At 35.1% G+C, this 13,657-nt stretch overlaps 1 protein-coding gene and 1 long non-coding RNA gene across 2 annotated transcripts; both read right to left on the minus strand.

Annotated features, from left to right (window-relative positions):
* Positions 1-10,209: 10,209 nt before the first annotated feature.
* Positions 10,210-10,991, minus strand: LOC121239798. The gene is made up of 2 exons (XR_005935366.1): positions 10,696-10,991; positions 10,210-10,544 (listed from the first exon to the last, which is right to left on the minus strand). It is a non-coding gene; the product is annotated as an uncharacterized LOC121239798 (long non-coding RNA).
* Positions 10,992-11,054: 63 nt separating this feature from the next.
* On the minus strand, positions 11,055-12,581 carry LOC121239797 (dof zinc finger protein DOF3.6-like). Its single transcript, XM_041137123.1, has 2 exons — positions 12,367-12,581; positions 11,055-12,205 (listed from the first exon to the last, which is right to left on the minus strand). Exons 1-2 carry the CDS (start codon positions 12,415-12,417, stop codon positions 11,300-11,302), a joined length of 957 nt encoding a protein of 318 aa, XP_040993057.1. The 5' UTR covers positions 12,418-12,581; the 3' UTR covers positions 11,055-11,299.
* Between the last annotated feature and the right edge of the window lie 1,076 nt (positions 12,582-13,657).

The following is a 13,657-nucleotide window of genomic DNA, read 5'->3' on the forward strand; positions in this document are numbered from 1 at the left end:
CAACAAGAAAAGCATACACACATCAATTACAAGTTTTACAAAATCCATTCAATTTTTTAAATCTTTCTTCTCTAAGCATTGAGCCTTAACCTTTGTTCATTTTGAGAGAGATATAGTTTGCGTTGTATTGTTCTTATTCCATTGATTGAGAAATTTTTTTTGATAACCCACCCACTATCAGCTTTTGTATTTGTAAAAGGGTGTGTATAACCTTTGTGTGTGTAGAAGGGGTCTACATAGGGAATAGTTGAATCACCACGTGTAAGGTGATTGCAAGTGTAGAGGGTGTTCTATACGGATTCTTTGTAGCGATACTGCTCAAAGGTGTAATAGGTTTCTATCTCCACCTGAAAGAGGTTGAATGGTGAATTTGGGAATCCTCAAGGGGTAGCTTGAGGCGAGGACGTAGTTAGTGGGGCTGAATCTCGTTAAAATACAGAGTTTGCTTCTCTCTTACCCTTACTCTTTATATTTCACTCCCTCTTGCGTTAGTCATATGGGCAACATTTATTTTTTACAATTATAAATTGTAATGATATTTTTATAAAATAACATGTAAAAAAACATAAGTTTATATAAACACTTTCATTTTAAAATAGGATTGTTTAAATGACTAAAACAGTAGCAACAATTTTGTGTGTGTTCTTTTTATATCTTGGAATAAATCATATGGCATCATGTCAAGAACATTATCTAAGAGCAATTATTTCGATGATAAAATTTAAGTTTTCTGTCGAATTGGTGCATAATTTTTTACGCAAGCAAACATCAAAATTCAAACAAATAAAAGTGGCCGAATTCTAAAGCCCACGACAAGGCAGACCCAGACCTCTAGCATAGTGATTAGTGGATGCAGTATTCCTGAAGAGTGAAGACCTCTAGCATAGTGGATGCAGATTGCAGAATATGTAAGAATCATGCCTTCTTGACTTACCACAAAAAAGAAAAAGGAAAAATAGGATGTTTCATGACATTGACACACAACTCGCATATTGATGGTCTCTATGCATACAGAATGGAAACCTTAAAAATTTTAATCAAAGTTCAAATAATTCACATGCACATTCATCCTCCACAACACACAATTCAAAATCCCACCCTCCATTTAAATTTTAATCTCATCCTCCATTGCATAAAAAAAAAAAAATGCAAAAGATTTTGGGAAAACCCAATAGGGAAACTTACCTTCGGTGAGAACCAAGACAGGCGACGGCAGCAGGCGACAGATACTTCATGGAGCAAGGCTCAAGCTTAGGATCAGAGAGATTGGGAGAGAGATTGAGAGAGAAGATGGCCGAAGGGAGGTGAGGGCACTAAGGGGCTCGAAATCAAAGATTTAGGAAAACTGGAAAAAGGTGGGGGTTTGGGGGGGGGGGGGGGGGTGGAATTCCCCTTAGGTGAAACACCTCTCATCAAACGATGCCGTTTTGCACAATACAAAATGGCACCGTTTGATGTAGGGTGTTTAAAAATATCCCTATACATAAAACGACGTCTTTTGTACAATGAGAAAACGATGTTGTTTTGATGTATGAGGGTATTTTTTTTTTATTTCTAATATATATTTATATATTAAGAATATAATAAAAGGCGAGAACGAGGCAGGGGTGCACCCCATCCTACCCTCGCCTCCCGCATTTGGCAGACGGGGGGATCCACCCCTCCACTCGGGGGTGGGGCAGCGAGCCTTGCTGCCAACCCCTAGCTTCATTCCATAGACCTACTTGTTGACTCAAATAAAAGAAACAACTTTTATCTCAAGCATGCTACTTCTTATGATTGATTTTGTTGTGAATAAAACTAATGCTCTATCTTCAACTTGCTCATAGCACTATCTTAAACTTGGATTCAGCCACCATATTACTAGTACATATTACTCAGCACCATGCCCAACTACCTCTAAGGGTTTCTCAAAATTCAGTGGTTTGTCGACACTTATCCATTTGTCGAACTCTATTGGGGCACTGCTTGTAAAAGCATAAATGGATCCATAAAGATGATATACCATGCATGGCTTTTAGAGTGACAATACAAGTCTAGTTATAATAATTACACTCGAATTTAGGGTCAAACACTTACTTTTCAAATATGATCCCTTATTATATATATATATATATATATATATATATATATTATACAGGGTTGGGGGGTTTCGGTTCTTCAAACTTGGTCTCCAAATGGTTCAGACCAGGCCTTAAGCCACTGGTTCAAAAGACCTTAGCAATGCCTTTATATATTGAGTTGCCATTAATAACTCTTCTTTTTAACATAAGGGAAGAGACCTGTATTAATAGACACTACTTTTTGTGCTCGAGGTCATATGCAGGTACTCAATCATCTCTTATATTTCTAATCAGGGAGCAAGTTATATTTTAAGTAGGAGTGACAAAATGTGACATGACTCTTGAATCCAACACGAACACGATACAAAATTAGTGGGTTTGAGTTTGATCTTAACGAGTTTAGGTCAAAACAGGTTGACCTATAAAGATATGATTTATAAACAGATCAACCCGCTTAATCTGAAATCAACCCGTTTTGACCCGTTTAGATTTTATTTCAAAATTATAATTTTATTATTATTGAGCTGAAATATTTTTATTTCTCAATATGCTTATATTTTTATTATTAGAATTGTAATTTTAGACATATGCTTATATTTGTTATGGTAGGATTTGTAATATTAGTTTTATTATATGTTAAAATTTTAAAAAATATTGATATTTTTTGTTAGTAGGTAGTTTTATTTTTTTAAGATATTGTGGCAACTAATAAATATATGTTTTAAATTTTATGTGAAATTATGTTAATAAGGTCAAATGGATTATGCATGTTAGGTCAACCAATATACATGAAACGGGTTTAAAAGAGTTGTGTCGTGTTTACCTAATTAATTATTAAATGGTTTAAAACGGGTGACACAACATGACCCGTTATCTAAATGAGTTGGGTTAGGGTTTAAAAACTTGGAACGTTTAGCTTGACAGGTTGGGTTCAAGTTGACCTATATAGTCCAATGTTCATAACTTGACACAACCCGAACACAACCCAAAAATACCATTTGCCACCCCTAATTTTAAGGTCCTAGCTAGGGCATTGTCTAGTTGTTAATTGTTATATGACAAAATAGAACTAAAAAATTCACGGGTTTGCTTTTAAATTATAAGGAATAGCCTTGATCTGCTAGATAAGACCCCATTTTGTGGCCCTTTTGTCTCCTGCCATGCACATATCTTAGGTGCGGTTTGGATAGTGAGATGAGATGAGATGATTTTAAATGAAAGTTGAATAAAATATTGTTAGAATATTATTTTTTTAATATTATTATTGTTTTGATATTTGGAAAAGTTAAATTGTCTATTATGTTTTATATGAAAATTTGAGAAAGTTGTAATGATGAGATGAGATGAAACACTTTCACTATCCAAACAAAGAGGCTATTTAGTCATGAGAACGTATAGATCATTGCTATAGAAAAACGCTATTTGTGGACCTTAATATTATGCAGATAATATTGCTTGATTTAGGCACTTGATAAATGCTTGGTTGATAACTAGAGTTATAAAACATTTCTCTACAATTAGGCGTAATTTATTGATATATCATATTCTTTGGGAGGTTTGGTTAACTAGGAATAAGGCTAAATTTGAAGATAGCCACACTATTGTTAGTATTATCATTTACGAGATTAACAAATGGCTGCATGATCTCAACCCATTGCTTAAGCCTAGGCCTAAGTCCTTATTGTCTCGTTCCAATGCTTCGATCCTCGAGTCTCTTCATATTTCAAGTACCAGCATTGGAACTAAGAAGCCTTTTCTTGTGAAGTGGATCTCTCCCCTGTGGGAACTCTCAAGCTCAACATTGATGGTGCGTCTAAAGGTAACCCTGATCCTACTGGCTATGAGGGCATATTAAGGGCCTCTAATATTAGCTCTGTTATTGCTAGGTTTTCTTTTTTTTGGGCACTAGTACTAACACTTTTGCTGAGCTTTCAGCTTTAAAGATTGGCTTGATTAGGTTCTCAACTAGTGGTTAATTGGTTTAATTCCAATTCTCAGCCCTGGCATTTTTTTTGATATTTGGGATGATATTTTTGCAACTTAAAAACTATTTCTTTTTTAGAAGCCAACATGTTAATTAAAGGAAGCTAGGGAGGCAAATGCTTTAGTTCATAGTCTTGCCTCATTTGGTGTGCATGGTAATACAGTAAGTTTCTCTTTCCTTTTACAACTTTCTAAACATATGTTGGTCTTGTTACTTTGGATCTTGTAGGTATTCCTAACCTCAGGCATTAATTATTTCTTTCTTTTATAATTTCCTATTTTTAAACATTTTATTGTTTTTAATAATTTCTACCAATACAACAAATTTGACTTTTAGAGACGAAATTTTTTTGAGATAAAATTTTTTTCGTCTCTAAAAGTCACTTTTAGGGATGAAATCCAAATTTCATCCCAAAAAAGTCCCACTGTTCGAACAATAATTTATCATTCGAACAATAACATTTAGAGACGAAAGTAGTCGTCCCAAAATATGATGTCTGTTCGAACTGTTTGTTATTCCGTTTGAACGGTGTGTAGTCCATTCGAACAGTTTGTTATATTAGTTTGAACGGTGTAAAGTTCATTTGAATGGTAAGAAATATGTTTGAACAATTACAACCACGTTCGAACTATCTCATTCTAATGCGCCAAATATTGCCCGGGAAGTGGAATGCACCAAACGAAATATTGTCCGGGAAGTACAATGCGCCATTTTTTTTTTAAATTCATAAACTTCGTTTGAACAAAGATAGTTTCAATTCGAACCATTAAATTTTTTAATTTTTTGTCGCAAATTATTATTTGCGGCGACTATAAATCGTCGCAAATAATAATGTAATATTTGCGACGAATATTTATATCATTTGTGGCGCTTTATAATCGCTGCAAATAGTCTTTCGTAGAATTCAAAAAGAATAAAATTTCTTTTGCCCGCGTTGACCCCAAACCCTAAAATAGAAGTTTTCCTTATCTCCTCCAGCCCCAGCCGCCCCTGCATTTTTCTTTCTCTCTGCCAATAGACCAACAACCCCCATCTTTCAGCTCGTCCCGTCGCCGACCCACCACGCCGTTCCTCTCCTTCCGGCGCTATTAGTAGTATGTCCCCCTCTCTCGCTCTTTCTTTCTCTCACTTATCTTTGTATTTCTTTGTCCCTGTCTCAACTCCCCATCTATTTCTCACTCTCTCTCGGGTTCTCTCTCATATGGTCTCACTCTCTCTGATTCAGGCTAACCATCGGGATTGTAAAACGACATGCCACAACCCGTGGAGCTGGATTCATCGGCTCTCACTTGGTCGATTTGTGCTCATATATCGGTTTATTCTAAGTTTGTGTGTTCATTCATGATTTAAAGGTTTGATGTAAAAGTCATTGTGCTCTTTGAATTAGGACCCTAGATTTGATTTTTTTTTTAATTCCAATTTTTTTTGGGATTACACTCTGGTTGTGGCTTAATGTTTAGGTTAATGTGGCAGAGTTTGTGCTTGTTTATTTCCTCCTCCACTCATTTGTTTCATTGGTTTGATTTGCAGGCCTGTGGTTAGCCTTGTTTATCCTTTGTAAGTGGGATTCTTCTTTTAATTTTTATTTCATTAGGGCAATTGAAACTAAACCCCTTGTTGGGATTATAATGTTTATTGTAGTGATTTTAGTGTTTGTTCATTATACAATATTAATGCTCTGAGTGTGTACTAATTTACTAGAAAATATAAATGATTTTCATTATCTTGGATGAGTTTGAACTTTGTTGGAGGCTGTAGTAGCTGGAAGTTCATTTGGAATCTAATTCCTAGGTAGTGACTTCTTATGCTAGGCATGGTAATTGGCATCATGTGATTTGGTTTGATATCCAAATTATATTGATTTTTTGTTTCTAATACATCATTTCTCAGCTTTTGTGGAGTTTGGTTGGCTTTTTATTGGCAACTATTTGATAGTTTGAATATTTTGCAAGTTCATGATATATGATAAGGCTTCATTGCAACTGTAAGATGTAGGGCATCTATTTTTAATTTTGTAGAGGCTGCATATGAAGTAATTTAGCACTCATGCTAATAAGTTGTAATGTCAAAAAAGTTGTGGCCAGCAAGTTTTGTTTCTCTCTACTTATTAAATCCCCTTTTGGGCTAGCTTTTCAACTCCATAGATGTTGTATGGTTTAGGTAGCATCTTTGGTTTACATTGTATATGGCTTTTGAGATGTGGAATTTATTTCTTCTAACTAGTCAAAAATTAGATTAAGTTATATGTGGTTATTTTTATCGATGAGTCTAGATATCATTTTTGTGAATTTCGTGAAAATGATTTAGTTAGTGGCTTGTGCTCTAAATATTTTTTCCAGTATGACCAACAATGCCTCCTTTCAACAATTGGGCTAAAGTAAATATTGAAGTGTACAACATCGTGCACAACATTTGCTACACCAGCAAGCATTTGGTATTGGATTGACGCTGAAACATTTGTTGTTATGGCTGCATGCTACATTAATTGTACTAATGATTTGTGTAATTTGGTAGGAACATATGTTGTTGGTTTGTGAGCATTTGTTGTTATGTATACCAATTACTGGCTTGGTTTGTTATGGTTTCATGCTACATTTAAGCTAAACCTGGTTGTTTCTATTTATCTCAGATTGTAGTGGTTGAATTGTAGTGCTAAGAGTAAAGAGATAAACATACAAGGCAAGCGACTTTAATTGTTGAATTTTTAAAAATCTTTGCAGGGACTTGGCCTTACATTGGCGGGGAATACAGCAAAGTTAAAGGAGATTAAGCTAGCGAAAGACGAGATAAACTTCAAGCAACAAGATTGGAAGTCATGCTATCAACTCGGTGGATTTGGATCTCTCAGATTAACTACCAGAAGTTGTATGACCATTAGAACAACAAGATTGTCATACAATTTTATTTGATTTGTTATAATCTTAGATTGGATGTCTCAAATTGACTACCATAAGAGATTTTATATCTTTGGTTTTATTTATCATATGATTTTATAGATTTTTTATTAGCTTAATAATATTGGGACAATGAGCTTTTTATTTTTATAGAAAGAGGTTTTATTGTCAGTGATGGAATGGAAGAAATTACATTTAAACTTAAAAATTAAGTCATGTCAATATTGTCTAAAAAAATCATTCTAATGAAAAACATTTAATCAAATGATATTGTTCAAATGTGAATTAGGGACGAAAAAAATTTGTCCCAAAAAATCTGTTTGAATGTAATTGTTGGCGTTCAAATGACTATTAGGGATGAAAAAAATTTGTCCCAAAAAATCCGTTCAAACGGACCTATTGGTGTTCAAACAACTATTAGGGATGAAATTTTTTTCGTCCCTAAAAAATCCATTCGAACGAACCTATTGACGTTCGAATATTCATTAGGGACGAAAAAATTTCGTCTAAACAAAAAATCCTTTCGAACGCTTTCAAATGGTTCTGCCCAATTTCGCCTCTAAAAACAATTTCGTCTCTAAAAACCTTTTGAGACAGGTTTTTTGAGACAAAATAGAGACAAAATTTTTTCGTCTTCAAAAAATTTTTGGGACGAAATTTGAGTTTTTTAAGACAAAATGATTTGTCTCAAAAAACCTAATCTCTTATAGTGTACTTAGTTTTTAGGAGTTTGGTTTTGACATTCTGAATGTAATCCTCAAACTCTATCGATAAGATATTATTCTTCTGCCATATGGGTTATCAATAAAATTAGGATACCATCATCTTCTCTTAAAAGAAAACTGATATATCATATACACCATTTTAAATTTTAAAGAAAAGAAAATTCACAATTTGACATATTATATCAAATCACAATTAATTTGACCTTTTTTAATGGTTATTGATCTTGGTGCAGTACTTAGCATCTCTCTATTATAATTAACGATAATTTCAACAGAAAACTTCAATCGGTGCTAAAGACCGGAGTTAAGGTTTTGGCGCAATTAAACTCTTCAATTCGACATATATAAGCTCCATAGGTGGAAAGTCGAAAGGTGGGGGGTACTATAAATAACCCTCCCCGTAAAGGTACTTGATCATATATTGGGAAGCGTAATTTGCTATATGTACATAAATAATAATTATGGGGTGAATTTAACACGCATGCAGGGTCGTGGACTAGTACTTGTGGCCTAGTGTGGGTGACCAAAGAAGATCATGATGATGTGTTGTTGTATATATTAATTTGATTGGCCGTTCTAGATGATCATGTCTTCCGGCCTGAAAGTTGACTGTGCAAAAAGAAAAAGCAAGATGAAGATCAAGAAGAAGAAGACAAAGGAGAAGAAGAAAGAAGACGACAACGACGAAGAGAAGGGAAGAGAAAAGAAGAGGAGAAAGTTAAGAAAGGCAGAAAATGCAAACTTCGGGCCCTCCTTTTATGTGAAAACATCAAGGGCGCAGGTTGGCCAATATATTGACCCTATAATTAAACATTATAGCGGTGGGCGTAGAATCGTCCTTGCTTAGCAGGTTCTTTACACGTACGGAGTGAGGAGAGGGAAGGAAAAAAAAAAAAAAATGAGGCAGACTCTAACAGACAGAACATTTCACGACTATCCATGTGGTCGCCAACATGAAACGTAAATAAAGCATGAATTTCCAAGCCCTTCTTCGATCCATAGATATTCTCCGTAGAAAAGCAGCAACAGGACGGTCCTCTTTATTTCTTTCCTTTCTTTTTCTTTACCAAACCATGCATTTCACCACCATTTGTTCGGAATTACACAGACTGTTTTCACTGCGGCCTATATATATATATATACACCTGCCGTACGGACTTTGATGAGAGAGAGAGAGAGATGCTTTTCTGTGTGTGGATGGACACTGTTTGGATTGCTTTATTCATTCTTGCCGGGCAACTGGCCTTGGTCCTTGCAAAAGCAAATCAATGCATTGATTCCTTTTCTTTTTGTTATATGACTGCCAAGTACCCATCCAGTTCGATTTGAATCCTAACGTTCATATATATATATATATATAATAATTAGTTGGTAAGAATTACACTGCATGGTTAATTTCTAGATCAAATTTGAAGGGCATGGGAGGCAGATCATCAGGAGGAATTAATACCTGCATGCATCAAAATGAAGCTTTCCCTAAAGGTCTTGTATTTATTTTTACCATAAAGTTTCGACATTAATTCTGATGAGAGGACCCATTTTATTGCATATAAACAACACCACAATTCTCTGCTTAATACATATTATTTATAAACCAACAAATTAATCGAAATAAATGGCCAATTACTTGATCTAGCTACACTAAAACATGCGGTTATTATAAATTAGTCTATATTGTTTCGCTTATATATATAAATATATATATATATATATATATATATATATATTCAAACGAATCCGAGACACTATTGTTTGCTTCGTTGAAAATGGCAGTTCATGGTTTTGAGTGAAATTTTTGGCGTTTTCTTAGATTGCTGTCTTTCATGATCCCTTCATCTGCATTCATTCTCGCACCCAATTCAAATAAGTACGTCCCATCTTTTCATTCTTTATATATTTATTACCTTATTATAATTACAAAATCTTCCTTTTTCTGGTCCGATATTATTACTCCATCATTAAGATCAGCGCTACTAGTGTGCGTTATGGTTTGTTCGAAGATGTTACTCTCAATACATGAGATCAGCGTAATAAGCGCAACTCTTTCTAAATTATTTTTATAATTATATTTTAAAATGAAGATATTTATTTAAAATGATATTATTTTTGTATGTAAATTAATCTCCGTCATTTACAACATGATAGTCTTGTAAAGAATTATAAAAATGATTATATATATGATACTCATGAGTAATCCGTTTTTCTTGGAAAGAAGACAGCTGAAAAAAAGGATCGATAAACCTATCAATATCTTAAAAAAATGAAAAGAAATTAATATATAACCTCTGATCAGAAGTATCTCGTTATAATAACCAGACAAAACCCATTTCTTGAAATTTAAAATTTGCATAACTAGATGCACGGGGAAAATGTGGGAACGCGAATGTTCTTCGACAGAATACAAATTAATCTCCATGTTTAATTTTTTCATGTTCTACTCGAATGCTTTAATTTAAAGTGAGGTACTGAATACACACACACACACACACACACACATACAAGGAATGTTCTTCAGATTATTTGGACATATATATAAAAGTTAATGTTGAATACTCGTCGTCTTTTTTAAGAATTGGATTAATGTTTGACTCGAACATATAACTAAAGAGGATATATAGCACTCCATGTCCTCTATTTTACAGACCAAACTCGAGAGAGTAAGTGAGAAATTAGGCTTACAGTTACATATAAGTGTAATCAACATTACGATCGAAGTGCAGAGACTGACCGACAATAATGTATCAAATCGAAGCCGCTCCAACTCGACTTTAACGTCTTCTTTAAGTAGTAGTGAAGATGAAGATGACAGGATCAGATGATCATCAGGTAGGCGCGCATGATCTAGCACAGTGCAGATAAAGTACCACTTCGGCTTTCCCTATAGGCCATACGTTTGCATGAAATTAAGGAATTAATTTTCCATAGACAATGTTCAATATTGCCGAAATGATCAACTTTTACATTATAGATAGGCAATATCAAGCAAAAAATCTAATTAATAAGCTGGCCGGCCGGCTGATATTCCCTACACGCACGAGTACTTCTTGATCGTAGTTGGATCCATCATTACTTGTCGTATAGGTATATAGTGAAGTACTTATTTCTTGCACAAACTTCTGGAAATATATGTACGTACTCTTGCGGTTTCTCACTCTTGCACATGCACCTGGTGCTAGCTAGCTAGCTGACGGTTTTGCATGCAGAAATAAAACCGGGAAATAAGTTACCATGTATGGAAAAAAGCTGATCATAGTCTTACTTATGACAAACCCCAGAAGTACCTTACACACAAAATAGTTCTACAAACAAGACCATACAATACAGAAAACAAAAGCTCACACACACACACACACACACACACACACACACATATATATATATATATATATTTAAAAAGTATATGAAAACGATCAATTCTAGTATTTTCTTGGGTTCTTTCTAGGATGATCATGCAGCATGAGAATTACAAGTTTCCTCATAGCCTTTAATTAGCCATCTCGACCGGTCTTCATACATATATAATACAGTCTGAGCGTTTGGAATCTGCAGTTGAAATCTGTTAAATGGAAATCTAAATTCTGGATTAAGGCTTTAGCTTCAAGATGAGCTTATGAAGATCCAGAAATATCAGAATTACAGCAGATGGCTGGTGGAAGAAGAGTGAAGACCTGATAAATCTGTCCATGAATTTCCTCCCCAGTTGAGACCTGCAGATAAATTCTGCCCATGTCTTTCTTCCATTTTCATCACTGGAGGAAGCTGAGAAACCCTAGAATTTGACGTCATAGTCCTTAGCTCAGTATCTCCAGCTAAAGGAGATGGTGATTCGACACCTTCACTTTGAATTGAGTATAGACCTGCCTGTGATTCAAAGCCACCCATGAAAGGGAATTGTTGCAAACGCCACTGATCTACTCCTCCTGTACTAGATAAAATCGCGTTGCTTGCACCTGAACTGCTTCCAATCTGATACCCCAAATCAGTCTGTGCCTGGATGTCACTGAAGTTTAAGCCAATATTTCCCATACCATAGCGGGTAAGATTCTGTAAAGAGGTTAGAAAGGGTAATTGATGAGGTGATTGCTGTGAAAAATGGCCAATTATCTGATCTGGGGCACAGGCAGATGAGGGAGTTGCACTGCTAGAGTTAGGACCCGTTTGTTTCTCAGCGGCAGCCAGAGACTTAGTGCTGCGATTGCTTTTGTTTTTCTTGTTTCTACGGCAACCCCCACCCACTGGAACATTCCTAAGGGCACCCCCTCTGGTCCAGTAACGCCGACATGTCTTGCAGAAGTGACGGGGCTGAGAACGGCTGTAATTATTGAAGTAGCAAAACTTAGTATTGGTGGATTCACAGCGGGGACACTTGGGAGCTATTTCTGGCTGCGGTATCTTTGCTAACCTGGCTTGATCAGCCATCGAACCAGGCCTGATCGAGACAGCCTCACCGCCGGCATGATGGCCGGCTGGCGGGGGCAGTACTACTGGTGGAAGAAGCTGCGGATTTTGAGTGTCGATTCCTTGTTGATGATTAGGTTGCTGCAAAATAATCAACCCATGTAATCGAGAACATAAAGAAACAAATAGACGGTATATTCAAGAAGATATCAGTAGAGAATAGGAATAATTATCTTTTTAATCTGCTTTTTTTGGGGGGTTCATGAGAAGATGTGGATGAAATAATTTGAAGAAAACGTTACCTGCTGCCAATTGTGAGGATCTAAATAGAGTGGAACAGACGAGAAAACCATGGTTTTTGATCTTTTTTCTTTATTAAAGTTTGATGGGTCTTTTGGAAATATGGTGGAGAATCACACTAAGGGAATACCAGAGCCAAGAAAGAAAGGAAAAGGAGAATTAAAGAGGAGAAGGAGGAAAGCAGCTAAGAGAGGCTTTTGTTTACTTTGCTCTTATTCTCTCATAATTCTCATCTCTTTTTGTTTTATTATATTTTTAGGGTTTTAGTGGACGAAGTTTCTTCGCCTATAAGCTTCTTTGGATGCTGGGACTACGCGGATTTAGTGCGCAAAAAGAGATCAGTGGCTCCCCATGCCTGAGAGAGAGAGAGAGAGAGAGAGAGAGAGAGAGAGAGAGAGAGAGAGAGAGAGAGAGAGAGAGAGAGAGAGAGAGAGAGAGAGAGAGAGTTTAAAGCAGTTTACCACTGACTATATCGCCTAATAAAAAATACCTAAACGGGGACCAGTACACAGATAAAAATAAGGAACATGCATTGGAACAAGATCAATCTTTCTATAAAGCTTACATTAGAAACATCAGCAGTACTAGATAAACCATGTGTGTGTGTATATATATATATATATATATATATATATTAATTATATATATGTATATAACTTTTTATCTGTTGTGTACGATAGACTTGATCTGAGTTCTGAGAGGTAGTACTCGTTCAAGATGGCTTTATTAAATAATATTGTAGTTATCATGGATGAGTGTATGATTCCATTTAAGGAACGAGAAGGTGCAATATTGCTATCTAAATGGAGATGCTCAATATTTAACAAAGAACTCTTTCACATTTAATTTAAAGCTGGAGTTTAGAAACCATGTTGTGGTACGAAGTTTTAGGGTTTTTCGTAGGTATTCACGTCTTTTTATATCTGTTAAAAAGGTGCGTAATAGTCGACAAATCATATCTTAGAGAAGATCTTAATACATTTCTTAGATATTGAAATTACTTATAATGCTAACTATATATATATATATATATATATATATTGACGTGGAATTGATTTACCATACATATCGCGCGCATGCATATATATATATATATACACATATATATAAGCAATATCTATACCGACATAATATTAATTAATAAGTTTTATAAACTGAAACGGCATGTATTCGTAAGTTTTATTATATACCAAATTAGATTGCTAATTATATATATATATATATATATGCAACGTCATCATGATCACGTACATATATGGATAACAAGAAGGTGGTAGCCAAGTTATTGGCCTT

Source organism: Juglans microcarpa x Juglans regia, chromosome 7D, assembly GCF_004785595.1.
Source record: "Juglans microcarpa x Juglans regia isolate MS1-56 chromosome 7D, Jm3101_v1.0, whole genome shotgun sequence".
NCBI classification, from domain to species: Eukaryota; Viridiplantae; Streptophyta; class Magnoliopsida; order Fagales; family Juglandaceae; genus Juglans; species Juglans microcarpa x Juglans regia.

Excerpts from the sequence above, each read along its gene's own strand:
- LOC121239797 (XM_041137123.1), bottom strand. The coding sequence starts at position 12,417 with ATGGTTTTCTCGTCTGTTCCACTCTATTTAGATCCTCACAATTGGCAG. Across the intron at positions 12,206-12,366 it reads ATCCTCACAATTGGCAGCAG|CAACCTAATCATCAACAAGG; the intron begins GTAACGTTTTCT and ends ATTATTTTGCAG.